Below are 27,448 nucleotides of genomic sequence, written 5' to 3' on the forward strand. Positions count from 1 at the left end.
CAGCGTCTTGGTCACCGCCGCCCGATGCCGGGCGAGGCTTCTTGGTTGGGGCTGCCGGCGACGCGCTGGTTTGCCCCCTCTTCCTCGACGAACTGGAGAACACAAAATTAGATTAGACAGGTACAAAATAATTTCGTGAAATCAAAGCCGTTCTGGACAACATTGGGCTTACCCCGCCGGTTTGAGCTTGAGCACCCTGTCCGCCAGGATGCTCCTTGCCGGAGGGCTGCTCCACGCGGGGGGAGCTGTCGGAGACGCCGGGGTGGTCGGGGCGATTGCTAAAGCCACGCCGCTGCCGCCGGAGGCCCCAGCCCCCGCGTCACCGCGAGGCTCCTGGAGCTGCGGGCTGGCCTCCCGCCTGCCCGCCCGCTCTGCCGCGGACCGCCTCACCAGGGGGACGTCATCTTCCTCGTCGACATCCTCTGGCACGACTTCGCCAACTGCCGGGGGAACGTCGTCATCGCCGTCATCGTCGCTTAGGTCACCTCCGACGCCCAACAAGGAGTCGTCGGAGTCCGAGCCCTCTGCCTTGGCAGAGGCCTGGCCTTGGACCCCTTTCCCTGAGTCGGCAGCCGACTCCTTGCCCTTCTGGGGCCTAGGCTGCAGGGGGGAGGGTTGCGCCGAGGGGTCCTCCATGATCCCCCACTCGTCGCAGAACGGAAGATCCCGGGCTCCCGGGTTCGGGATCCCGGCGTGGAGCGGGTGCGCTCCACGCGGGGGCAGCCGGTAAGATTCGTCCTCGCCGGTAATACCCTTCACCCAGAACTGCACCTCCTCCGGGAGGAGGTCCGTACGCTGCAACCGGGTCCAGTCGCCGGCCCCGGTGTACATCCACACCGGATGCGAGCGCCGCTGCAGGGGAGCCACGCGCCTCCCGATGAAGTGGCGCGCCACATCCATGTCCGTGAGCACAGCCTCACGGAGCGCCTTGATCTTCACACAGATTGGGGCCAGCTCCTCATCCTTCTGGTTGCGGAGTGTCCAGTCGTCAGAGCCCTTCGGAGGCCCGAGGGGCTCCTCGTGGAACTCCTGGAGCTCGTCGATGCGCACTCAGCACCAGTCGCGATGCCATTCGTGCTCGATCTTTTTCTTCCCCAGCTCAATGAATTCTGATTTGATCCTGTTGCGGAATCGGAACCCTACCCCCGAGGACAGGGGAGCCTTCTTCTCCACCCTCGGGTAGTAGTAGTGGCGGAATAGCTCCACCGACGGCATCACCCCCACGAACGCTTCACAGAGGTGTTGGAAAACAGCCAATGTGAAGAACGACGTGGGGTGAAGCTGCGCCATGATGAGCCCATAGGTCTCCATGATGGCTGAAAAGAAGTAGGAGTGCGGCCGCACGAAGCCGGCAAGGATGAACCTCCCGAAGATCGGGAAGTAGTGCCCGTCACGCTCCGCACCGACGGGGAGGACCCGCGTCGGCCCGTGCTCATTGTGCATGGTGGCCAGCGCCAAGACCAGCTTGTCGACTCCCTGGCCGTTGTACCCAGGGGAGAAGAAAGCGAACTTAGCTCGTATTTCGTCATCTTTCCGGGCTCTGTCCGACAGCTCCTTCTTGCCGGCCTTTTCGTGTTTTTCCCCTTTGCTGGTGCTCCCCTTGGGGCGGTTCTGGCCCTTGGAAGACATCGGCGGAGGTGGAGAGGAGATTTGGTCAGAGTTGGGGCGCGGGGAGCTTGGGAGGAGGCAGTGGCAGGAGCGACAGACAATGGTGAGTGCCCGCCGCCGGCCTTGGGTATTTATCGGGGCTGGCGGACTGCAACGGACACCCCCACGATCGGCAATAAAAAGCCCTAAACAATCGGAGATTAAGAGGGGGGGGCGCGACGTGGCCTTAACTCTCTGGTGTTTAAGGAGGATAAGGCACGAAATCGTGCGTCCGACCGTTCCGCTCGGAGGGGTGGAACTATAAATGCGGCCCACGAGGCTGGGTGCCAGGGGTTTTCCCCCTTGGGACCCACGCGTCAAATAGGGCGTAGCCCGGCAACCGACCGAGAATAGTACTTGCTGGAAGCCTTCAAGGCTGCCGGCCCATGCCCGGGGGCTACTGTCGTACCAGTGGCCCACGGGGTCCCACTGATCCGGGACGCGTGGGTTGCCAGTGACGAAGCCCCGTCAGGAAGGCCACCCGGGAAGCAGCGAGTCCGGGGAAGCCTGCCTCAAGGAGATGGCCTTTGGCGAAGTTAAAGCTAAGGGCAGAGTACAAGATGCTCCCGGGAGCCCCGGTCCCGGGAAGCCGAAGGAACGCCTCCCAGCAACTAGCAGGTGCGCTAGCCGGGAGGGTGCACCCCAGCAACCCGCGCTCGGGCATGCAGGCGGGACCCGCAGAACAGTGAAGACAGGACAAGACGACGGGCGCAGTGCATTTAATGTAGTGACAGGAGTCTTATCAGCAGGCCTAGTCTTGCTGAGCAAGGCTAGGGCGACTACTCTGAGAACCATTTTTTTCTACGGTGTACAGTGGACCGGGCGCTGCATGGTGTCCAGCATGGATGAGCAAAAGTGTATTCTGTGTGGCTGTGACACGTGTCTAGGCAACGTGTCACGCTGCATGCATTGGCACCTATGGTATCCCCTTGTCTATAAAAGTAAGACCAATGCCACCGGTCAAAGGGTTTCAACCCAAGTGATTAGGACATAGCACAACATTCACCTAAGTAGCTAACCCTGGAACTCCCCGGGTGATCCGTACGCACTCAAACTTGTGAATACAACTCAAAACAGGACGTAGTAGCCCGAAGCTGGGTAAAACTCATGTGTCTACACCTCGTGTCTATCGCCACTCCGGCGATCGCCGGAGCGATCACCTCGCCCTCCGCTGAACCAAAAAGGGGGTGCTCGGCATTCCCGGTGCCGGAGACCGTGCTCCGACATTAATATTTTTTTAATTACTGAAAATTTATCAGTGGGCGGGCACGGAAACGTGACCGTCACTGATGATGGTCATCATCAGTAACGGTCGGGCCGCCCGCCACTGATGATTGGTCGCAGAGACCGTTACTGATGATGGTACATCAGTAACGGTCGCTCCGTTATTGATGATACCCGTCATTACTGGTAGGAAGTTAGTAACGGCGGCCCGACCATTACTGATGCACTTTTTTGACCGTTACTGGTAATCCTTTCTGTAGTAGCGTGGGAGCCTGTTTTGGTTAGACCATCTTTTAGGTGATGCCTCGATACCAACTCAAAACATAAGCTACTAATCAACATGTCCTGATATTTTACTTCCTATTTCGATACCGTGTTTTTCCAATTTATGCGTTTCTGCAGTCCGTTTTCCAAAGAGTCCTCAAGTGAGCACAAAAAATATTTCCAATTTCGTAGTCAGTTAAGCTCTTGGGTGTCTACATCGCGGCAGCACTGCTCAAGCTCAAGCATGAAAGTGTTGAGCTATTTAATTATCGATCCTTCCGGAGCCGGGACCCAAGTCTATATATAGTTCTCCACTTAACAAAGAACTGTCACTAGTACTAATCACCAACTCAGGAAGGGGGGCCTGCAAAACTTTGGCCCTGAATCTAACCTCCTGCCATCTCCACTGCCCATTGGCTCCCTGGCAACCGTTGTCTTCCCAAATCTTGGCACTAGATTGGTACACTCAAAGTGGGCATTACTCATGGGGGTAAGTAAGATTAATTGCGCCTTCTCTTTGTAAATGCTCCGAAGATAAATACTGATGCGGTAGTACGATGTAGCTTACGGTTTTTGCTGCGTGCAGATCATCAATTGGGGGCGGAGCAGATTCAGTGCGAAAAGGGAGAGCAGAGGATTCGATGTTGGTGTCCCAGAAGAGCAATGGCGCCCTGAAGAGGACCAGGAGACGGGCGGTCTCCTCTCCATCGGCACGTTCGGGGAGAAGAAGGACGCCAAGCCGACGACGTTAGACCAGCTGCCGGAGTTCACCATCGAGGAGGCGGAGAAGCTCCAGGACGCCCTGGAGAAGCTCCTCCTACGCGCCCGGTCCAAGTCCAGTGCCCGCAGAGGCGATGACAGCCTCAGCCTGCCGTTGGACAGATCCCTCAACTGCCCGTCTAGCCTAGAGGTGGACAGGAGAGTACTGCGGCAGAAGCATGACGACGAAGGCGGCGACACCAAGATCGTCCTGACCATGGCCAAAGACCTGCTAGCCAGCTGCAGCGGCAGTAACAGAAACAACAAAGGTGCCGGCATCAAGAACAACTCCTTCAAGTTCCTCCTCAGGAAAATGTTGGTTTGCAACGGCGGCTTCGCGCCAGCTCCGAGCATGAAGGATCCGGTGGAATCAAGGATGGACAAGGTATGCATACGCCCAGCTTGATCAGTTGTATATAATCACGTTTCATGTGGCTACGCCTCTAAATCGCTCTATGTGAACGTGCTCTGTTGGGCAGTTTTTCCGGACGGTGCTCGGCAGGAAGATCAACGTCCGGCCGACCAATGCCACGGCGGCGAAGAAGTATTGCTTGGAGGATAAAAGGTTCAACGGAAAGTCAAGAGGCGGTCACTGTCGTGATGAAGATGGCGATGGCGATGGCGAGAAGGAAGAAGATTGCTGCAGATGGGACAGAACAGATTCCGAATGTAAGCAGTCCACGATTTATAATATTTTCGCCAATGCAGAGGAATTTCATAGTTTTCAGGATGGACAGAAATTAACTTGACTTCTTGATCTGTCCACAGTCATCGTTCTGGAGATATGAAGGGAGGGGGAAGCAACTTGCATCACAAAGGGTCAAAGAGATTTCTTTCTGAAGAACACCGAGAGAAGTATGATGCTCCAATGAACGATGATTAGAAGCTACGGCACCGTTTGGAGACCGGTAACTTTCCCGTGCTCCTGCAGGAATTGAAGTGCTTCCCAAGGGGTTTACGGAAATTCTTGCACCTGATGATCTCCTTGAATCATGTAAATATTGTAATTATTGTTGGCGTCCTAATGAACTGGCGCCAGTTTTCTTGGGAAAAAGAAATAGTGAAAGGTCATTGCTTGTGTGGAAATTCTGAGTTGGTTGCACCGGGGAAAACTCATCTTGCATTTTCCAATGCCAATGTGTACGCAACCAAAAATCGGATCCCATTCAGTACATTTTCTGTGTGGCCTTGCTCATCACGTGCCCGTGTCTATGGTAACAACATAGCTTCTACTCTCTCTGTCTTAAAACAAGTAAGGTGAATTTGTATAAGAATATATTATACAAATTCATGTCACGAGTATTTTTTTTAAAGAAAAGTGATAAAGATATAGCTGAAGTGCAGAAAAATAGTACGGCGGCCTCAGTGCTTTTGACGTGCCATTGCCGAAACAGGAAAGCTGTGGCCGGCGCATGTGCACGAGAAAATCTCCTCATTCTTTGGCGCTCATGTCCCCGGCACATTTGTGAAAGCTCGTGCCGTTCTATAGGCAGAGAAGTTCAACAAAAGCAAAGGAGGCACTAGAAGCCCCAGTCAAATGCCAATGTAACCTTACTTTGTACCATGGCCAAAATGTGGCCAGAATGGCTCCTGTGTACAACAATCCAGAGGCCACCAGCGCACCACGTATGCCGATGGGTTGAAGTCCATTTAAAACGACATTATGCTGAAGTGTATGCGCATAATGTGACATTTGACATTTCCGGCAACGAGTTTTGTTTCTTTCGACACGTCCGGTGTAAACGTGCAAATCAGAACCAATAACAATGGTAAATGTAGCATTTTCCATGAGGTCAGTAGTCTTTGACGAAAAGATGTTGCCATGGACACGGTTGGGCAGCCCGTAGTTGCATAGCATTTGTTTGTACTTCCCTGTTATGCAGATGTTCTGCTACATGGAAATACGGCTTAGCTTATAGATTTGCTCGCAAAATGTTGTAGACTGGTTACTTGATACTGGACGCAACAAGTCCACTGAGTTACTATCGCGGCAGGCTAAACACAAAACTGTTCTAAACGGCCTGACTATCTGAGTTACAGATCATACTGGCGTGCGATGGAAGACATCTTGGTGTCAAATAATCATCATATATCAGCAGAAAGGTTTCCAAAATCAAAATTATGGACCACAGCAACAGCATAACTATGCTATGAAAGGGATAAACTCACATCAAAGGGTCACAACAAACCAAACTGTCTTTTCTTCACATCATAAAAGCGGCCAGGTTCCAAATTACAAGACAGTAAAAATAGTTCTTACAGTGAACATTGGAAAAATTGGAGAGAAAATTGCAGATAGTAGCAACTATATCTTCTCCCTTCAACTTTGTTTCTCTCACGATTCAGTTCTCTGCCAAGAGGAAAAACAGTTAGCCTATCAAATTTGCAGCAAGAGTGAAGAGCTTAAGACTAAAAAATTATATAAATCTCAAAGGCTTATTTGGGGATAGAAGGTAAATAATCTGGTATTCAGCCTATCAAACTTAGTTGATACCCATCATAGAAATTTCATAGCAGCTATCTGGTTGGTTATCTTTGCTTATCTGCACTTGAACGCCAGTGGCATGAACACAATTTTGTTCAGGTATCTGTCTAAGAAAGCCGGACAAAAAAGGTCCTTCTCTAGAGAAACTAAGCGGATACACAGTAACATGACAAGGTCATTAATAATGAAACTACACACCTACCACCACCACCAGTAACGGTTTGAAACATCAACACTACAGGTTTGGTGGGCTTATATTCATAAAAGTCCTTAATGTGCTGTCAAGCAAAAAGTTTGAAAAAACAGTGACATTGTGGTCACTAAAAGGGTCGTACTATATTATACGGAGTACTTGTTTAAGTTCCAGCAGTAGTAATCAGTCTCCAACAAAATTTAACCATCAGCAAATTTGTAAGTCATCAGACCAGATCAGCAGTAGGACCAGAAAAAACAGAACATATGCCTTGTCTGGTGAGGTTTGGTTGGAGTTTTTGTTTTGACAAAAACAAATATATGAAAACTGTTATAAATGTGGTGCTGCATGTAAGAATCAAACTCAAAACTTCTTTGCACCTCCGTATCAGCACCCAGGAGGCCCAATACCAACTAGTCTGTGTTGCTTTTGTTTTTAAGTCAGCAAGTACCACACTTACTACCTGTTTCTAAAAGCATATGGAGTAAAATACCTCCAAACTAGCTAGCAAATCAGTTAAATATAATATTTTTGGTCCACATGGAACCAGCCGAGCCAGCAATAGCTTGACTACTTCAGCCACTGGTCAGGTATTTTTAAACTATGAGCTAGAATTCTCAAGTAAACCAGCTTATGTGTAATTTCAGCTTTCACGTACTTAAAGAGTGAAACTACATATCCAGTGGTTCTACAACCTGTTAAGTGTAGCTTCATTCCCAAAATGTCCTCTTTTAAATATAATACCTTTGGCCCACATTGAACCAGCCAAGCGGGCAAACTAATGTATCAGTAGCTTCACCGCTTAAGTCACTAATCAGGTGTTGTAAACTATGAGCTAGAGTTCTCAAGTAAACCAGCTTATGCGTAATTTCAGCTTTCCAGTACTAAAAGAGTGAAAAGACATATCAAGTGGTTTTACAACCTGTTAATTGTAGCTTCATATAGCCAAAATGATCCCCTTGTTTGGTCGTAGCCACATAACTGAGCATGTTCCTAGCCTATTGATTATATGAAAATAATCTGTGCTCAACCACACCGCAATAGTTTTATCCGACATTCACCGAGAAAACTGGTCCAGAACAGATTTTATGAACCCATCGTTTAATATCTAATACATCGGACTAGAATTTTGCTTACACCAACAACTGAAAGAACAAATGAAAATCCAAAACAAGAACGCTAGTAATCTTGAAGGCAACTTACAGATTTTGTTGAAGGCTACAATATCGCAGCTCTGAATGTATTCGTTGGCTGGCTCAACATCGAAATGGTCCTCAATGAGATTGTCAACAGAAACAAGGTCATCCACGATGGTCATCATAATTTGCAACTTCTTGATGCCATATCCAACTGAAACAAGTTTGGCTGCAAAGTATGATAGTTCATGTTAAATATGAACAAAATTAATATGAGACATGCTATGATTTCTACAGGAATAATACTAATGAAGAGTGGAGTAACTCACATGCACCCCATAACAGGCCTTCCATCTTCACACCCCTAACAGTTTCCTCAAGCTTTTTCATGTCCGTCTCATCATCCCATGGCTTCACATCTAGGAGAACTGATGACTTTCCAGCTATAACAAGGGCCAAGTTAGTTTTTCAGATGATGTATAGCATAACTTCAACATTTACTAAGGACATAACAAGCTCTACAGCTGAAGGAGACTGAAGTTCACCAAATATAAAGGCCAAGTAATAAGCAATCGAATGTTCAGGTCATGCAATACTTGTGCATTTTACTATAAGGCTAAACAAGTAAATTTTCCTGCTGGACGAGACTGAGTTCACATGACATTAGGCTGCAAACTTGAATTAAATATGTGATTTTGAGGTCCCACTTTGTAAACTTAAGCATTTTATTACAAGGCTAACAAGCAAATTTTCCTGCTGGAAGAGATCAACATTCACATTGTTAAGCTTCATGCACCAGCCAACGCAACCAAAAGACCGATCTGATGGAAAGGACTAGGCAATCCACTTATACACTTGAACACACATAACATTAGGCTGCAAACTTGAATTAAATATCTGGCTTTCACTTTGTAAGCTTTCGGAACATAACACTTGGCAGGTCATATAACAGAACTTATGCATTTTATCACAAAGCTAAACAAGCAAATTTGTGGTCGACATTCATATGACATTAGGGTGGAGATTTGATTTAAATCTCTATTGATTTTCAGGTTCCACTTCATAAGATTTCAGAAGATAATATTTAGCAGGATACCCTGTTGGGTGAAAGATATACATTCTTTCTTCTTGGTAGAGGCCTTGACAGCGGCGGCACGTTCTTCTGCTGCTTTCTTCTCCTCTTCAGTCTCTTCACCAAATAGATCGACATCATCATCATCATCAGCTGCTGGTGCCTGTAATTTGTCGTTTGCTCTTAGGACAAGATAGTGATAACTATTTTTCTCGAAGTGGTTGCCATGCTTTATTCAAAGTATGATAAACAGTATTTCAAGAATGAAATCATCCATTGATCAAGCATAGGTTTTTAGCCTTGAGCCATTAACACTCGAATATTCAACAATACCACTAAAATATAAGTTAAGTGACTTGTTGCAACCTTTTGGTCAGCAACTTCAGAAGTTGAAGCCACAGAACAAGCAGATGACTCAACCTTGACGCCTTCACCCACTGCCGTAACTCCACTGAAAATTTAGCAAAAGTACACTTAGCTCTTACAAGATAAACATCACTAATGGTACATATCAACGTTAGCTCAAACACACACCTGGACCTTAGGAGAGCACTGATATGATCATACCACCTTGTGACATTGACATAGCTTGGTTTGGGCGCAGATGAAAGTGCAGTGTACACAGCCATGTCATCTTTTGAAGCAAGGTACCTAAGGGAAAACAGTTTAAGAGAGCATAAGCCCAACGATACAAATAAGACCAAGCCTCTAGCAAAGGAGCAAGCACAAAACACATACCCACTGATGTAGCTGCGGGTGAGGAGGTATTCATCAAGCTTTTTGAGGCCTGCCTCAGAGTTGAAATTGGACAAAACAACCGCCATCTCGGCTCTGTATCAGGTGATCTATAGACATGCAAAATAAATAAATTAAAATAACTAACAAGAAATAGCTAAGAATAATTGATGTGGCCGTCTACAACTACACAGCATCCGTCAAGTTACTAACAACTAAGCAAGCAGTTATGTTATGAACAGAGATCTGCACAGGGTAGACTGTAACTACCAGTAAGACGAACAGATAGCCTAATCGGTGCCCTTGCAGAGTATAACAACAAGATAAATTACATGAACAATTCAATTGAAGTGCTATTATCCCTAAAAGAAGAACTCCAGAACAAGCAACAGATCCAACCGAGCCAAAAACTACGCATGACCAAATCTGCTCGGCATATCAAGAAAAACTTGCTGCACTACCAAGAACAAATGAAATTTAGCTCTCAAACTAATCCAGAGATAATTGCTTGCAAGAGATGGATCTCGGCACGGTTCCACACACGAGGGATTCAACAGCCGTACGGAAGAAATCTACGACGGGGGAAGATAAGATGGGTCGCGCACGTAGACTGCAGAAATCCTGAAACAGAGATCGATAGCGTACCTGGTGAACTGGTGGTGAATTGGACAATTGGTGATGGCGGGGCGGAGAGGAATAGCGAGATTGCGGCGGCCGCAGAGTCTGAGGTGTTATATTTAGTGTCTTTTTTTTTTAAGAGAGAGCACGGTGTTATATTTAGCTTTCCGTGGATTCTCCTGTCGCTGCCGCTTGGTGGGCGTCGTTTTGAAAACCAGACCGGTAATCGAACCGGCGTGGTTCTAGGTTTGGGTTTTTGGTCGAACCGTCGGTTCATCTGACCGGTCTGGTTTTTAATATAAAATAATCTATTTTAAGTAAATACTGCAGAAAAAATCCCAGCCGGGGGGCGAGGCGCGCGGCGGACGGCGTGGGCACGGGGAGGCGCGGGGGACCGAGAGGCGACCGGCGCGGGGCAGCCAGGCGCGCGGCTGCCGGAGCAAAGGCCGGCGCTAGGGGTGGCCAGGCGTGGTGGCGGGCGGGCGTGGGATCCGGCAAACGGCAAGTGAACCGGGGCGGTTCGAGCCAAACCGTCCGGTTCATCGGTTTTCACCAAAATCGCCGGTTCACCCTGTTTCTTCCGGTCCGCTTGGGCGTCCGGTCCAATGCGCTAAACAGACCACTGGGACCTGCGGTTCTGGTTTTTTTCCGGTCGGACCGTCGGTCCGGTCCGGTTTTCAAAACTAGGGTGGTGGGCCGTTCTCTCCAGAAGGATGGACAAATGGGCCTTGAGATACAGTCCAGCATTTTACTAAAGAAACTCCGTCCGCAAAAACCAAAGAGTACATTTCAGAGAACCACACTTTTTGGGGCAGTCATATCGCTATACCACACTTATCGTGAAACCGCTCGCAGAACCACACATTTTGAGAAAGTTTGTCTCAAGTAGCCCAAAACCACGTGGTTTGGCAGTTTCACGTGATTCCTTACAGCTGGGCCCACTTGTCGTATGCCACACGTAATTTCTTACAAGTGGGGAAAACTACGATTGCATTGCAGGAAGGAGAAGGGGGCGGAGGGTTTAATCGCGGGTTATCGGGTTGAGTCGATGCCAACATGGCATCTGACATGTGGGACCCACCTGTAAGGAAACATGTGAAACTGCCAAAACACCCGATTTTGAGTTACTTGAGACAACTGTCTCAAAATGTGTGGTTCAGCGAATAGTATTGCGATAAGTGTGGTTCAGCGATACAACTACCCCAAAACTGTAGTTCTCTGAAATTTACTCAAAACCAAATCTCTAACAGCTCGTTTGGCACCCAACATATTGTGGTGCAGTATGCTGATGATACTCTTATCATCATGAAAGCTAATCAAGGCCAGCTTATTAGCCTCAAAGAGATTCTGCACCAATTTCACTTGTCCACCGGGCTGAAGGTCAATTTTCAGAAGTCTAACCCCATTCCTATTAATATGGAACAGCCTAGAGCCCAAGAACTTGCTGACATTTTAGGATGTAACATTGGCACTCTCCAATTCAGCTATCTGGGGCTCCCACTGGGTACTACTAAACCTAAGATTCAAGATTTCATGCCTCTGATTAAGAGAGTGGAAAAAAGACTTACATGCTTCTCCAACATGCTCTCCTATGATGGTAGACTTCAACTGGTCAACTCTGTTTTGTCCTCATTGCCTACATTCCATATGAGCACATTCCTCCTTCCTCAAGGAGTGATCAACCAACATGATAAATGTAGAAGACACTGTCTCTGAAGAGGTCAAGACTTTACCAAGAAAAATCCTCCACTGGCTGCCTGGGAAATTGTTTGTAGGCCCAAAAATGAGGGTGGGCTTGGGGTTATCAACCTGGTTTTACAGAACAAGACCCTGCTAATGAAGAACATGCACAAATTCTTCAACAAGGCTAATCTTCCATGGGTGCAACCCGTATGGGAACAGTATTATCCCCACTCCCTGTCCACTGGCACTTAAGTGAATGCATCCTTCTGGTGGAATGATAATCCCAAACTTCTAGAGATTTGTAAGAGGACAGCCATCTGCAACTGTAAAAATGGTCATATTGTTCAGTTCTGGAAAGATACTTGGAATGATGATAATCTGACTAACAAGTGGCCACAACTTTTCTCTTTTGCACTACAGCAAGACATCTCAGTGGCTGATCTCATTCAGATTGATGATCCTACTACCCTCTTTCCATCTTCCCCTCTTTGTGGAAGCATGTGATCAATTCCAAGAACTCAATGTCCTGATTGCCAATACTGAACTTGACAGCCAACATGACAGTTGGAGATAACCCTGGTCCAAATCTGATTATCAGGTAGCTCAGATGTACAAGATCCTGATGAACCACATTGAGATTCAATCCACTTTCAATTGGAACTGGGCATCATGCAGTCAAAATAATCACAAAATCTTCATCTGGCTGTTGCTCATTAATAGACCGAATACCAGAGCAATGTTGCTTCAGAAGTCCTTTCACCCGCCCTCGTACAACTGTGTTGTGCAATCACATTACACCTGACATCAGATAGCATCTCTTCTTCCAATGCCCGTTTGCTTTGGCATGCTGGCAGTATATCTGTCCAGATTTTGCTCCGGCCAATTCTGTCCACCAGAACCTGATGAGAACCATTTCATATGGAAATCAAAGAGAAAATCCTAGGCTGCTTTCAAGCCATGGATAGAAAATTTTAGATAGCTTCTGTTCTTTTTTCTTTCATGTAATTATTTTGTAACCTTTTTATTTAATATATTGCAGTAGCATTTTGCCTACCGTATGTTCCTCAAAAAATTAAGTGTGGTTCTATGTTAATAATGCCATGAAAAGTTTACTTCATTGAAATTTACTCTACAAAGTTTGTGAAACACTTTCCAGTTTATGTGTTTTGTCTGTTCGTAGACATAGCTTGGAGCCTTGGCCTAGACCACTGCCGCTGGACCAGCCGAAGCTCTTTCCTGCTTTCCAAGTGTCCACCATGTACACCAGTGGAGCAAGGATGACTCTGTTTTCTTGTACTATAGCCATACTTGCCGCATATGTCCGATGTGACTTGCTGCTCGTGCTTTCCACGAAAGCAAGAGATTACGATAAGATGGGGACACCTGTAACTCTGCATTAAGGTAATAATGCACTATCGCCCTTGCTTAATTTGTCTAGGCGCAGCAGAAAGGTTAGCATATCGGAATATACACAAGGATATGCTACGCCTCGCGTCCTTATCGGTGACATAGGTCTTATCTAGCACCTTTTTTAGCTTTTCAATTCAATTGGTGAAGCTGATTTCGGGATTGCACAAGTGCTGCCTTTCTGAGGAAACGCGATCAGTAACTGCATACAAATAGTTCATTTATACATTTATTTACACTATAGATGGTGACTTCTGGGTCATCTAGAGAGAGGTCATTCATTGGCACACAAAACTTGTTGATGATATTATCTTTTAACTTTCGAAATGCAAGAGCTTGCTGTTCAGTATCCAACCAATGAAACTAGACTTTCAGAAACAAATTGACTGGTGCATGTTTTCTTTTTGTTCACCACCAACAAACAGTACCATCACACAAAAATTTAACTGAAATATCTTCAAGCAAGGATGGAACTCTTGAAAGTGCTACTAACAAGTGCCGATTCTCTTGAAACGTTGAAGCATTAAAAAAAACGTATTCCTCTAATACTAACTTTGTACTAAATCTCCGACACTTATTATGGATGGGAGGGAGTTGGAGAAATGAGACGAGAACCATTCAGATTGGCATCATCTAGAAATCAATATTGCCGCTTCCCCAAGTTTTACTCGTCGACAACCGACAGGAAAAGTCGGCATTTGTTTACACCAACGAGTCCTTTTCTCCATATGAAATTTTTTTCTTTTCCCTTGTGTGATCTTGACTGAATTGATCTGGGATGAATGCTAGATTGGCATTTTGGAAGGAATATCCGGTGTTCATTATTAGAACAGCAACTTGCCCATGCTTCCAGTTACCTGCCTATCCACGTCTGCTAGCTATATCCTTCTGAAAGAATATTCTTGTCATCTTCCAAACAAAGAAAGCGAACAAAGTGTTTTTCTTTGATGAAAAAAGAGAACAAAGTGTTGATATGTGATCTAAAAGTCCTTGGATGCTTGAAAAATGAAAACCAGTTATTCGATCTTTAATAAATGTCGAGCTTGATGTCATTTGTAGTTCCCACAAATCCTGCTCGCCGCGGTATATTCCTTCGCCTAAGAGGATCATCTTAGTGAGTGTACAATTATTCACAAAAGAATTCTTCACAGACAACAGACATGTAGACTCAGCTGAAATGGTTGTTTGTTTTTATTTTTTAGGGGGTGAAAATTGGTCCTTGTTGCATTTGTAATTGTCACCAAGCATTAGTTGCAGAGCTCAAAGAGTTGTGAATGTGAGTTGACTTATCTGAAACAGTATAACCACTTTAAAAGTACACATGGACAATTTGGTTCAGCGTTTTCATCATCGGGGTACTGTCGTTGTCTGTATATATGTCTTTTGTCGAGGTGTTCATACACATGCTGCGCTCGTTTTTCTCTATGTTCGTATATTTTTTGGGGGCTGAAGAATGCTGCTAGGTCCTATTTACAACACTAGACACCTAGTTCATGTGGAGATTAAATTGAACTTTTTTCTGTGAAATTGATGCCTCGTCCCTGTGAAATTCCTTCGTTCAGAAAAATTAGTATCAGGTATGTCTACTTTGAGCGAACGGGCAGGAGCACTGCGGAATAGACAAACATACTCACTCCTTTTCAGTTTGTCAGGATCATTTTAAATGCTATTCCCTCCGTTTCTAAATACTTGTCACTGTTTTAGCGGCCAATTGGCCATCCTTCTTCCTGGTACTCCAGAAATTGAATCCCAGTTCTGTAATCTGTACCAAGCTGCCGGCCAGTTATTAGCGCGAAATCTCATAGCAGGAATCCAATCTTGCATTTAGTTTCGCAATTACAGTCCAACTTGTTTTGTTGCAACGGGAACTCATAGTTAAGATTTAATTACAAATGTGTATTGATTTCACTTGCTAATTACATTATTTAGGCAGAAATTGGGAGAAGAACATACAAGAAAGAAAGAAAACATAGTAATACAGGCAGGCAATTACACTAGACCTCTGATATTTTCCGGAGCAGAAGACAACATTGTTGAGAAAAAAAAAAGAATTGTGATCTCCAATGCCTTAATTTGGAGCGCGCGCGTGTGCGTGTATAGCGTCACTGTCACAGGGTTGGGATCAATGGAGGCGGCGGCTGGAACTGGAACCGGAAGGACTGGAGCAGCAATTCGGAGTCCGGCAATGGGGTGATGGGCGGGAGGGAGAAGTGGCCGTAGGTGGAGCTTCCGCTGCGCAGCTCCTGCATGGTGAGCAGCGCGGCCACGGTGTTGCGGAAGATGCTCTGCTCCTGCTGCTGCTCTTGCTCGGTGTCCCTGAGAGCGACGGCTTCCACTAGCAGGCGCTGGGTCGGCGGCAGCGGGAAGACGGCGTCCATGATGGCCTCGCAGTCCCTGACGAGCCTGGAGATGAGCTCCGTGGTGAAGAAGGGCTGCTGCAGCACGCCGGCAATGACGGGAAGCCGGAGGACGCCGCCGGTGCGCTTGTCGTACTTCTTGAGGATCTTGGCCAGCCCCGTGTAGTTGATGCTGCTGTAGTTGAGCAGCAGCACCATCTCGCCGTGGAAGTCCACCACCTCCCTCCGCACGCGGCCCATCTCCGCCTCCCCCGACGCCCTCTCGATCCTCTCCTGCAGCTCCTGCACTTGCTCAATACTCGCGCAAATTAACGACTAACAAGAATGAGATCGCTCGATTAATCGGTTGTTGGAGATGATGAACGTACCCTCTGCCTGATGATGAACTCTTCCTCCTGCTCCAGGAAGAAGGCGTTGAACTTGTCGACCTCGGCGTCGAGGAGGGCCACGAATTCGGCCTCGGAAGCGGCGGAAACGGAAACGGCGTTCACGCGCCGCTTCAGCTCCTTGTAGCAGAGGAACTGGCCTCGCCACTCCGGTAGGCTCTGCTCGATCTGCTTCTTCAGCCGCTTACCGAACTTCATGATCACCCCGGCGGCGGCCTGTCCCCTAGGTAATTGTAATGTTAATGCGTGCGCAACTGATCTTCCGCTCTAATTAAGCTGCCCGGCTCGCTACCTGCTACGCAACGAGAATTAGTGAGCCGCGCCCTAATATAGTCAAGCATGCTGATTGCTGAAGCGCGCGACCGAGCAGTGTCTTGGGTGGAGCAGGGGAGAAAGGATAATGGATATTTGGGGCGAATATGTGGAGGCATATGCTGCTAATGATATGCTTGTAGTCAAGGGTGGAGCCGTGGTCCGTGGAGGATGGCGAGGCCATGTCCAATCGCAAGACGCTTACACTGACGCTTAAGAAAATCGTCAAATTGGCATTCGTCTATCTAGGAGCCTCAACCTCCGAGGCCATCAACTCTTCCATATGTGCCTTGCACATCTTTCTTTCTTTTTAAGGGAAAAAATTATTAAAATAAAAATGTTAATTACAACGCCATAACCAAGGAGGTTAAGGACAAGTGAAAAGGAACAAAAGCAAAGAAAATCAACGAAAAGATGAAATCCAGTCATGCATGCCCCGCATAGCTCTTTCTTTGACCATGTGAAACACCCGAAAAGTTCTTCTGCATCTAAAGAGGGAAGGGACAGTCCCATTACAAATGGCATCATTCCTGATTTTCCAGATGCGCCAGCACACAAGTGAGGCATTCTCCATATAAAATGGGACTTTGAGTTGATCCTTCCGAGCCTTAAAATTGCCATGAACATTGGTAGCTAGCTGAAACTAGGGACAAAGATAATTCTAGCATGAACGAGCAAAAGGACAATGAATAAACAGATTATCTCTTGTCTCCAATGTATGCACTGATATCTTTGGAAGCATCGGCCAAACGGCCGACTCCACAACAAGCGGAGAGACACTAGTCTTTTGCCCGGGATTGAAGCCCCTCGGTGACAAAACGGAAGGGATTTTTCCCAACTCCTTGTCAACGCCCGCACCGGACATGCCCTAAGGGGCACAGACCTCTCATAGTCTTACGTACGTCACTTGACTTTGTGTGGCTGACAAACAGGCCTGCTTGCTGCGGGGCACATGTCAGCCACATAAAGACCATTGACGCACATCAGACAATTTGTAGCGGTGTTTTATCTTGGGACAGGTGGCATCCACTTTGGGATTTGTTCCTTCATTATGAAATAGGCCCATACCGTTCTCTTTTTTTTCATTTTGTATCTATAACATGGCATGTCTTTCAAATCATCTAATTCAAACATTGCAAGCAAGTGCAATCTAGCGACCAATTGACTCACGTGGTGTGACTGAAAGCTCCCGTTTGTCCACCCAGCTTGGCTCATTAGCAGGTGGGCCCTTCTTATTAGTTCAGAGACAATTGGATAAAGATATACCATTCGCCTCGGCGGATCAGATTTGTAGGGCCTCCACTCGCTCCTTGTCCTCTTCTTTGCTCTCTCTCTCTCTCTCTCTCATGCAACCCCAAACGCCTACTTTCCTTCTTCCTACTCCTACAGCCTAAGTTCTTCTATGGATTCTCCCCATTTGGAGCCACCACCTATTTGTCCTCCGCTCTTCCTCCTTCGTCCTAGATGTAGTCTACAAATCTCATGCCATGGAGCTTCATCCTCCTCCTCCCCCACTCCACCCTCCACCATGGATTCTGGACTATTTTTGGAGCTTCAATTCACGCCAACAATCTAAAAAATGTATCAAGACTAAAGTGGAATGGGCGGGTCGTCCCATATGGCTCTGGCGAAACTTCAACTAGTTGGTAGTGGAAGGTCAGTGGAATTTTTATGTTGCAACGGTGTTTAACATGCTAGAAATATATGCATATTATTTGTTGCGTACACAAGGCAGTTATTTTACAACGATTATAAGTGTGTTGCGAGTGATTGTTGTGATATTGCAAGTGTATTCTTTGCACTGTTGCATACACTATTGTAAATGTTGCATAGTTTGTTTTCCATACTGCATATGTTGCGATTCAGTTTTGATGTTATGTCAAAATGAAAAGGGGATTTATTGCATACACATAATGTATTGTTGGACATGCATGACTAAAATGTTGCAAGTGTTTTGGGGTGTTTTTGATATATCAATGATGCGAAGATGTTGCACACGTACAAAAAAATGTTACGTCTGAGAGTTTGATGTTGAGAATTTTGAACAGACAAGATTTGACATTTTAAGTGGATCGAACGATGGGAAAGATGGCAGATTGGGTTAAACTATCACCTGACCGACGCTAGCATGCCCATTTGGTAAATAGGGCACCCGGTGCTTCAAAAGTTTGGCATGTTTTGGTAACAAAAATCTAACGATTTGATCTCTCTAAGTGAACTGCAGTTTACTCTAAAAACTGTTTCACATATCTATATTTGTAAATGTATTTATTTTATTTTATTTAAACATGTATTGCACGGGCGCTTTAGGTTTTAAACCGTTGGTCGTTGGTAGTTATAAGTCTGCAATTGGATAAATCGTGTGGGTGGAGAAAATCCCACGGCACCAGACCGTTAGCACAGACGAGGTTAGTCTACAATTGGTACTAAGTACAGAGGCAGCTTTTTCATGATGATCGCATTACAAATTATCCTTGTGTTTTTCTGCTCTTCACGCGCAAATAGAGGCACTGTCGCATCCACCATGTAGATAGGACGGAGGCACGGGTGGCTTCCCTCCTTTTAAAGAAAAAGAAAACCATCACAGAAATTATGGAAACACTTCATATGTAATTAATATTTGTGCAAAAAATATATGAATCTACACAAGATTTCAATACAATGAACCCACATGATTTCGTTTCTGGATCCGCCATCCGTAGAGCTAAAGCCAGAAGGCCTGAGACAGTGAAGGCAGGGGTTCAAGTCAGGGTGTGCAAAACCAAACCATAACATAAAACCGATGAAAAAAACCGAACCAACAGAAAATTCGGTTTTGGGGGTTTTCGTTTCTGATTTCGGTTAGCAAAATAGCTAACCGTTGGCTCTTCGGTTAATTCGGTTTAAAACAGAAATTAAATTGGTTAACCGAACATAACCAAAAACATTTCGTTTGTGTTGTGTTTCAATACCCGTGGACGTCTCGAATTATTAATTAAAATAGAGACGCTATACTCAATTGCACCGATGTGACATGCACCGTGCTTCCTTTAAAGACATCCATTCATCGCCCCTCCTTATCTCCCACCAATGTGGGACTAAACATTCTTGCCTGCGTGTGTACCACGACTGCGAGACCACGACCACGAGCGCATGGGCTAACTGATTGCTGGCACAAATATTCGGGCCCAGAGACGATGGCCCGGTTTAATTGCTCCCACGAGAGTCCCCTAAACAAAATTGCTCCCACGAGAGGAGCCCATGCGGGCACACGTCTTGCGTCGCGGATTGAATGTGACGAGACGGGGTAGGCCTCTAGTTTTGAAAACCGGACCGGTGAGGCTCTCGTTTCAGGTTTTTATCGGTAGAACCGCTGGTTCACACCGTCTGGTTTTTTAACTTATGAAATAATATATTTTTGGTCATAAAGCTGCAACAAAGATAAAAATGTAATGCGATGTAAAATTCGCGTCTTGTTTCTTCTTCTTTTTATTGCATCTTTCATGTTTACACGAGATGCCGAAAAGCCCAGCCCAACTGGCAGCACAATCCAATTAAAATAAAGGTCCAAGAACAGGCCCAACGGTGTGTATTGATGAAATATATGTGTTTCCCGCAATATTATGCAAGAGATAGTGGCCCAGGTGCCTCGTTGGGTACGCGCTTTGACCAAAATATTTTGGTGCTTGTCTGCGTTTTTCCTTTTTCAGCAAGTGAACTGTCTCGTCCGGTCTGTTTTTTAAAACTAGGGGTACAATCCAAACCAAATTGCTTCCAATACCATGGAGTTAATTTTTGTGCATTTTGCACGTGGGGACGTGGCTGGTACTATCTTGCTTGATTGCTAAGATTTAGTTGTAGTACGTATCTATTCAATATAATTGATTGCTACGAGAGTCGATGCATCTTGTTTTTTCAGTGTTTTTCACAAGTATACTGTAATAGAGTCGGTGCACTTCGCTTCGGTAGTTTACTTGGAACAAATTAGAACATGCGCATCAAAAATGTGTGTGGCTTGAAAATTCGTGTCAACTTTGGTTATTTTAGTTATAACGGACCCATATTTTCCATATTTTTATATGAAACCGTGTTAACTGAAATATATAAACCGAATTAACCAAGAAACCATATAAACCGAATTAACCAAGAAACCATATAGACCGGAACACACCCTGAGGTTCTAGACTGGCACAGTGGCACTGCTTGCTGTGCTGTTATCCCGCCGCGGACTTCACGCACGACCGACCGACCGACCACGCTATCCCCAACAAGCTTCGTGTTGTTGGCACAGCTGCGACTCCGCCCTGGCCCTCGGCGGCATCGGGCAGCGCACAAGGTTCACTGGTTCACGCTGATCCGCTGCGGATGTATAGGCCATCCTAGCCCATGTTAAACCAAAAGCCATGACCGCACTCCTCTGTTTTTCCCTTCTCTGGGTCTATTTTTCGGGTCTCAAGCCTTCGTCCTCTCCTATAGTCCTATGATCCAGCCAGGTTAGCCAAGCAGGATGATACTATTACTCAACCTTTTCTTGTTTGTCTATTTTATAGTTCGACTAACTAAATTTTTTCACAAGTTTTTTCACTAGTTTTCATATGAAACAGTCAAAGAAGTTCAACATAGCACCGTTCATCAACCGTATATTTAGCCTAAACTAGCCCTGCTGTTCCTGATATGCATGATCATCATGAGCATAAATTTTCCGAATTGCAATTGGGATCATCACTATCTACTCCGGAATGCATTTACATTTGAAAACAACCTGTAACATGATATCCAGGTCTCTTTTGTCAACAACGTAAACGTGGATATGGCAGGGAGATGAGATGAAGGATGCATTGATTTACTCAGAAATGTTCACAGGTACTTGCATTGCTTCACAACATACAGATCAAGCCACTTCATTCAACACCCTGAAATCATAGTTTAGACGCACACAAATGTCTTCACGATAACTCCCAAGCAAAACCATCGGATGCCGGTTAAAAAAGATAACCATCGGATGCATATTTATTATCACACCACAAGCACGTGATTCAGATACGTGCTTCAGCTAGCAAGGAAAAACAGTACTAATAAGTCTATGCCTTCCTGCAAACGTCTCCCTCGCATACGTACCCAGCTGGGGCAGCCTCAGCATCATGCCCCTTCTCCTCCTCGCCCTTCTTTTTCTCACCCAGCGCGCACGAAGTGTGCAGATCAAAATCGCATTCCGCACAGTAGTAGGACCAAGAATTGCCCATTTCATCACAACCGTCACAGCCAAATGGCCTGCGGTGGCGTGTCAGAACAAGCTCATGCTCCTTGTGCAGCTCATGCTTCAGCTTCTCAGGCCACCCTTTTGCCATCTCATCGATATTCTTCTCCAGCTCCTGGATCTTCTCCTCAGTGAATGGAAATGCGTCAGCACCATGGACTGCAAGTGGGGCTTTCGCATCTGTGTTGACCGTCTTCCCACTGGGACCGATGGCAACAAGAGAAGGGATCCCACGGATTTTGAACATCTTCTTTAAGTATGCCTTCCTTTCATCTTCCAAGGGAAGGGCAAGCCATGGCATGCCAGAGAAGAAGTCATCGAAGGAGCTCTGGTCCCTGTCGCTAGAGATGAAGACAATCTCAAAGTCACTATTCTTTTCCTTGATCTTGTTGTATACATCGACAAGTGTAGGCAGGAAGGCTCGGCATGGTCCACACCATTGAGCTGAAAAGTAAAGGAGGACAGTCTTCCCAACAAGTTGTGACACAGGAACCTGGCACAGTACATCACAAAGTAGATTTTAGTCTTATACTCATCACACACCTAGACAAGTACAACACATCAATTTATTTGAAAGACAATCTCAACCAAGCATTTAGTATAACTGTAACAGGAGGTGAAACTATCATAAGCTCATTGTCAGTGAATTAGAAACAGCAGTTTATTACACACACTAAGAACACAGTCAATCGGTCAATCCAAGCACAGCCTTAGTCTACCTTATAAATGGCTCTATGAATACCGTCAGTTGGGAACAGCCGAACAGGAGTTTCAGACCTAATTTTCCTTTGTTCCTGGGTCCTAGCAGTAGAATTCGGCCATTCTACTTCATGCATATAATAGTTCCTATACTAGCCCTTCAAACTTGTATTTTTTAACAGCTCACAAATGGCCATACTTCTACATAATTTGTGTCAAGTGGGTGTGGGTGTGCCATAGCATGTGCTACATCTGAGTTTTTTAATGCCGAATCGACAACCTATGTATAAAATAAAAAAAGAGAATTTTTTTGGATTTGAAGAAAAAAAAGACTTCGATTCATTTTCTATTTATTTTGTTAGTTTTTCTTAATGAAATTGAAATTATTAAGTAAAGTGCAAATACAAATAAAGAAACAACTTTGCTGACCATGATAGATTTTTATCTAGGCGGAAGAGTCCTCTTAATATTTATCTAATCTTATATAGGTTTCAGTATATTGAAATAGAAACATAAAATAGAAGAGAGAGGATAGGCTCATTACTTAAAAAAAAAGATATGGAAATAGCCATAGCAAAAAAAGAAAAAAGGAGCATGAGAGCCAAATGAATCGAAAGATTCATGTTTGGTTCGGGAAGAGATCATAAAAGTTGTAAACTTAATAGCAAGATAATCTACTTTCATTAAAAGATTTATTAGATAATCGAAAACAGAGGATCTTGAGTACTATTCGAAAAAATTTCATTTTTTTTGGAAAATACCGAGACAAGTAGTCAGAAGTGCAAAATAATTTGGAAGGAGAATCTCAACCAAATTTCTGTCAGTACCTTAAGTTGGAACAGATGAACAGGAAGTTTGACCTCATTTTTCTTCTTTCAAGGGCTCTAGCAGTATATTGTGTCCATTCTACAGTGTACATATAGTTGCCATACTAAAGTCCTTCCAATTTATCTTTTTTGTACAGCTCATAAATGGTCATTTTAAATAAATTTGGTTCGATTAAAGGGTGCTTGTTATACCATGTGCTACATCTAGCTATTTCCAATTTGGAAAGGTTGAGATGACCAAACTAGAATAGGCTGAGAGCGCAACTATTGCAGACGAACCTTCATTCAATTTTTACAAGCTCGTAACATACTGAAGATCCCCGGGCAAATACACAGGTGAAGAATTTTTAATCACAAAAATAAAAATGGGATATTTCTATTCTTCACAACAGGGCATGAACGTCAACATCTTTACTTCAGTGCTATAATCTGAGGTAACACCCATAATTTGCCACATGTTACTTCAAACAGAACTTAGCTTTGACCAATTATCTAAACAAGATTTGAGTCAACAAAATCAAGCATACGTAAGACATACCTTTGCTCCATCTTTCCCAATGACAAAGTCTAAATCACCAGTGACCAGAAGGGACTGCAAAGTCTGTGACTCTGCTTTAGCCCTTGCCTTCTCAGCAAGAATTTCCAGCTTCTCTGCATTGAAGGGGAACCCCTCCCATGACTCCACACCATTCTCTTCAATTATGTCCGCAATATTGCTATTCAGTGTCTTTCCATCAGGACCAATCAGCACAAGTGTAGGAAGATCATTAAGCTCAAAGTAACTGACCAGCTTCTGACACATCTTGTCACCCTGAGGAATGGCGAGCCAAGGCATGTTTTGAAAACTCTCATTGAACGATGCCTCATCGTTGTCCATGGATACAGCTACAACTTCAAACTTTTCCCCCACTTCTTTGAGTTTCCCATATATCTTGGCAAGCACTGTGGTAAATTCCTCAACTGGACCATAACCACTCACCACAAAGCACAAACCAACATATTTCCCCTCAAGATCAGAGATGGGTACCTGGGCACAAGTAACACAAACAGAACAGATAAGAACGTATGCATCAGTAAAATCAGGAATACACACTAAAGAAATGTGGACAATAAGTTACCTTGTCCCCCTTGTTTGAAATTAAGTAGTCACGAGTCGGTGTACTAAGCACACTATGAATAGTTTGATTATCCTTAGCTGCCTTTTCTTGTTCCTTCAATTCATTGATCCTCTCAGGTGTAAAAGGATAAGCATCTATTCCATACTCACTCACAAACTCGACTCCATCTTCAGTACAAACTTTACCAGTTTTTGCATCAAGGATGACAAGGTGTGGAATACCGCGGACCTGAAACCGCTCATCAAGGCTTTTACGACCTTCAGAGTCAGTGAAGGGGACTGCCAACCACGGCATCTTAGCAAAGTAGGCATTGAATGCTTCCTCATCCTGATCACCTGAAACAAAGACCACCTCAAAGCTCTTGCCCTGTGAGGCAAGCTCTTTGTATGCCTCTATAAGCTTCGGCGTGAACCGCCTGCATGGCGGGCACCATGAGGCCGAGAAGTAGAGAGCCACAGTGCCTGCCTCAATGCTGCTGATCTTCACCTGAAGGAAGACCAAAGGGAACAGTCACAGAGCAGTTCAGGTTGAGCTACTACATTCTGACCTGTAAGAACATGTTGGCTTGGCTACACTTATTTTCATTCACATCATTTAATTGCCTCTTATATTGCTTTTGTTTACAGAAATTTACATATTCCGATGCACAATATCTTCGCATGCCCCAACCTGATAAAAGGTAACCATTTTTGGTCCACCTAATATGTGATATCTGGTCACAGTACCAAACCTTGACTAGTTTCCATCACCTTTGGATGAATTTACTATACTTTCCCATCAAATCTTTTCATAATGACAGATCAGAACTACAGCCCGCGCTTATTTTCCAATACTAAAGTTATGGTACAGATATTGCTATCTATTATGCACGAGACAAGATTGAGCTATCCTATTCCCAGAAAAACATTTCCTTATATATCAAATTTCTATCCATAAAAAGAGAAACACGATGTTACTTTTACAAAAGCATTGCAGCTATTTCAAGTTAGTACAAGCAAATCACATACCACTTATATCAGCATAGATGAAATCTGATAATCGATTGACGGTGATCAAGCCCAACGGTTAGCTCTACTTTATATTCTAACAAATTCATTGAAAAAGAAAAGCCCTCACATCTTTCTTTCTTTTCCGAAACATGAAAGAGGAAAACCCCTATCAAGCACAAGACAAGATTGAACTATCCTATTCCCAGAAAAACATGTCCTTATACATTAAATTTCTATCCATAAAAGAAAAACACGATATTACTTTTACACAAACATTGCAGCTATTTCAAGGTACGAGCAAGCAAATCACATACCACTGATATCAGCGTAGATGAAATCTGATAATCGATTGACAGTGATCAAGCCCAATTGTTCGCTCTACTTTATATTCTAGTATAAAATTCTTTGAAAAAGAAAAGCCCTCACATATTTCTCTCTTTTTTCCGAAACATGAAAGCGGAAAGCCCCTCTCGTCTTATTTGCAACTTGCTGTTGATAACACAGCTCGAATTACAAGTCCACAAATTAAAAAAAAAACTAGGGAGATGCAAGATATCTGCACAAAGAGTGGCCAGCATCGAGCAAAATAGAAGGGTCTAATCGCTAAATCACAGAAGCATACAAGCATATAGGGCCGGAAAAGAGGGGAGAAAGGAGCAGACCTGCTCGCCGGAGTTGCGGACGAGGTAATCCCTCTCACCGGCAGTGAGGATGGCCCCGACGCCGCCGTCTGTGGTGGATGCCGCTGCCATCCGGCGCCTTCGGTCTTGGATGGAGGGTAGTGGACTACAAGCGGAGGAACGGAGACGGAGCGGCTCTAGGTCGTGGTGATTGTCCCGTTTGGTTGGAAGGGAAATCCGGTGTCCGATTGGAGTTAACGGTGGGGTTTATATAGCAACCAACGTTTGCTTGGGGCCAGATACAGATGCTTTCTTAGCATGGAAGATTTGCGCAGAAGTACACGGTTTCTTCCTCCAATGTTTTGTTTTTTCTCGAAGATATCCGATGTTTTGCAGATCCGTTAAAAAAAGGGCATTCTTTCGGAACGGGTTTTCCACGATTAACCGACCCTAAGCGCCGCAGTTCCTTTGTAACCAAGGATCCTAGGTAGGAGAGCACGCCAGAACTTCACAATGAGATGTGTTTTTTTTTAGCGTTCCAAACTTTCAAACTATAATAAACTTTTTTATTGAGCACTCAAATTATCCTAGTTGCATCGCACAAGCACGACCATGGTCGCAGTCACCGTATCCAAAAGCTACTCTGTCAGCAGCATCTTTCTCAGCATTGTTTATCTTTAACTTTACTATTCCTTAAGTCTCACCTTTTCGTACGTCATCCACTTTTCATCCCGCGTCTAGAAAAACCGTCCGTCAGGCGAGTAAGCGAAGTAAGTTTCTCAAATTAAGCCCATAGCAAGGTAAGTTTCACAAATTAAGGAAATCATGCGTAATCTATATTTGAGAAAATTAAACCCATATGCAAGGTAAGTTTCACAAATTAAGGTAAGTTCCGCGGTTTGCCAATTAGGTTTTGGAAAGAAAAAATTCGATCGGTCAATGGACATGCATAATATATATTTGAGACGTGAATCATTGAAACATTTGTGTCTCCGTTGCAACGCACGGGTACTTAGCTAGTTATTGTTGTATTGGTGTGAGTTGTGACTTTGAGCGCTTGATGGTACACTTTGCTTACGCGAACAGGAAACATTGGGTAAAGTATTTTGCTAGCATGTTTATATGATGGAAATAAAATTATGTCATCTCCCTATTATTAATTATTCAATAATATTTTTCCATATCCCGTCCAACTTCGCTCCGCTTCCAGCCCGAATCTGTAGTCCGCATTCGAATCGGCTGCTCCACCTCCACTCCGAATCCGACAAAAAAAAATGGTAAAAGATATGGAAAGAGGATCATCTGACCCGTTTACATCCCTAGTCAAGTCAATGCACTAAATCTAGCGGTACGAAGATGGAAAATTGATCGAAACCTATTAAATCCAAAGGTGAAAACCGTTCACAAACTTAAGTGCATGATTCAAAAGTTAACATAGTTTGAATTTCCGATCTAGAGAAAAAGAAGCAACAAACACACCTTGCAGCCTCCTCTCGGAGGTGCCATATGCATTCCCGCGCGTGCCTACTTTGCCTCTCACCGAGGGTGGCCTCCCCCTAAGGGCCCGTTTGGTTTCCTGATTCCCTGTCGGTATTGGAGGGGATTGACGGGGATTAAAGGGAAATTGAACTATAATCCTAGCATTCCCCCTCGATCCCCACCGGGCTAGTATCCCAACATT

At 44.9% G+C, this 27,448-nt stretch overlaps 4 protein-coding genes across 6 annotated transcripts; 1 reads left to right on the forward strand and 3 right to left on the reverse strand.

Annotated features, from left to right (window-relative positions):
- Positions 1 to 3,225: 3,225 nt before the first annotated feature.
- On the forward strand, positions 3,226 to 4,980 carry LOC100823948. The gene is made up of 4 exons (XM_010231833.3): positions 3,226 to 3,625; positions 3,722 to 4,279; positions 4,374 to 4,563; positions 4,663 to 4,980. Exons 1-4 carry the CDS (start codon positions 3,620 to 3,622, stop codon positions 4,680 to 4,682), a joined length of 774 nt encoding a protein of 257 aa, XP_010230135.2. The 5' UTR covers positions 3,226 to 3,619; the 3' UTR covers positions 4,683 to 4,980.
- Positions 4,981 to 6,040: 1,060 nt separating this feature from the next.
- Positions 6,041 to 10,318, reverse strand: LOC100836375 (elongation factor 1-delta 2). 3 transcript variants are annotated; one of them, XM_014897655.2, is made up of 8 exons: positions 10,161 to 10,318; positions 9,519 to 9,625; positions 9,315 to 9,431; positions 9,147 to 9,231; positions 8,805 to 8,943; positions 8,038 to 8,151; positions 7,776 to 7,937; positions 6,041 to 6,244 (listed from the first exon to the last, which is right to left on the reverse strand). In XM_014897655.2, coding segments are annotated over exons 2-8 (705 nt in total). In that variant the 5' UTR covers positions 9,605 to 9,625; positions 10,161 to 10,318; the 3' UTR covers positions 6,041 to 6,242. The 3 variants fall into 3 exon arrangements, with proteins under 3 accessions (XP_014753141.1, XP_003557740.1, XP_024313306.1); XM_003557692.4 differs by having other exon boundaries at positions 8,826 to 8,943; positions 10,161 to 10,317; XM_024457538.1 differs by lacking the exon at positions 10,161 to 10,318 and adding an exon at positions 10,079 to 10,100.
- A 4,780-nt stretch (positions 10,319 to 15,098) lies between these two features.
- On the reverse strand, positions 15,099 to 16,401 carry LOC100836898 (SPX domain-containing protein 5). The gene is made up of 2 exons (XM_003557694.4): positions 15,949 to 16,401; positions 15,099 to 15,862 (listed from the first exon to the last, which is right to left on the reverse strand). The coding sequence occupies exons 1-2, from the start codon at positions 16,162 to 16,164 to the stop codon at positions 15,332 to 15,334; spliced, it is 747 nt and encodes a 248-aa protein (XP_003557742.1). The 5' UTR covers positions 16,165 to 16,401; the 3' UTR covers positions 15,099 to 15,331.
- Positions 16,402 to 21,079: 4,678 nt separating this feature from the next.
- LOC100837204 (probable nucleoredoxin 1-2) lies at positions 21,080 to 26,155 on the reverse strand. The gene is made up of 4 exons (XM_003557695.4): positions 25,810 to 26,155; positions 24,159 to 24,644; positions 23,579 to 24,067; positions 21,080 to 22,007 (listed from the first exon to the last, which is right to left on the reverse strand). Exons 1-4 carry the CDS (start codon positions 25,897 to 25,899, stop codon positions 21,339 to 21,341), a joined length of 1,734 nt encoding a protein of 577 aa, XP_003557743.1. The 5' UTR covers positions 25,900 to 26,155; the 3' UTR covers positions 21,080 to 21,338.
- Positions 26,156 to 27,448: the final 1,293 nt, after the last annotated feature.

This window comes from Brachypodium distachyon, chromosome 1, assembly GCF_000005505.3.
Source record: "Brachypodium distachyon strain Bd21 chromosome 1, Brachypodium_distachyon_v3.0, whole genome shotgun sequence".
NCBI lineage: Eukaryota > Viridiplantae > Streptophyta > Magnoliopsida > Poales > Poaceae > Brachypodium > Brachypodium distachyon.

Bases quoted from the DNA above. Each gene is read 5' to 3' on its own strand.
- LOC100823948 (XM_010231833.3), top strand. The intron at 4,280-4,373 runs GTATGCATACGC...TCTGTTGGGCAG, and splicing joins TGGAATCAAGGATGGACAAG to TTTTTCCGGACGGTGCTCGG. The intron at 4,564-4,662 runs GTAAGCAGTCCA...ATCTGTCCACAG, and splicing joins GGACAGAACAGATTCCGAAT to TCATCGTTCTGGAGATATGA.
- LOC100836898 (XM_003557694.4), bottom strand. From the start codon at position 16,164: ATGAAGTTCGGTAAGCGGCTGAAGAAGCAGATCGAGCAGAGCCTACCG. The intron at 15,863-15,948 runs GTACGTTCATCA...GAGCAAGTGCAG, and splicing joins AGTTCATCATCAGGCAGAGG to GAGCTGCAGGAGAGGATCGA.
- LOC100837204 (XM_003557695.4), bottom strand. From the start codon at position 25,899: ATGGCAGCGGCATCCACCACAGACGGCGGCGTCGGGGCCATCCTCACT. The intron at 24,645-25,809 runs GTCTGCTCCTTT...GTCTTCCTTCAG, and splicing joins TCCGCAACTCCGGCGAGCAG to GTGAAGATCAGCAGCATTGA. The intron at 24,068-24,158 runs GTAACTTATTGT...ACTTGTGCCCAG, and splicing joins TTTCAAACAAGGGGGACAAG to GTACCCATCTCTGATCTTGA.
- LOC100836375 (XM_014897655.2), bottom strand. From the start codon at position 9,604: ATGGCGGTTGTTTTGTCCAATTTCAACTCTGAGGCAGGCCTCAAAAAG. The intron at 8,152-8,804 runs GTATCCTGCTAA...CCCTTGTTATAG, and splicing joins TATATCTTTCACCCAACAGG to CTGGAAAGTCATCAGTTCTC. The intron at 7,938-8,037 runs GTGAGTTACTCC...CATACTTTGCAG, and splicing joins AGGCCTGTTATGGGGTGCAT to CCAAACTTGTTTCAGTTGGA.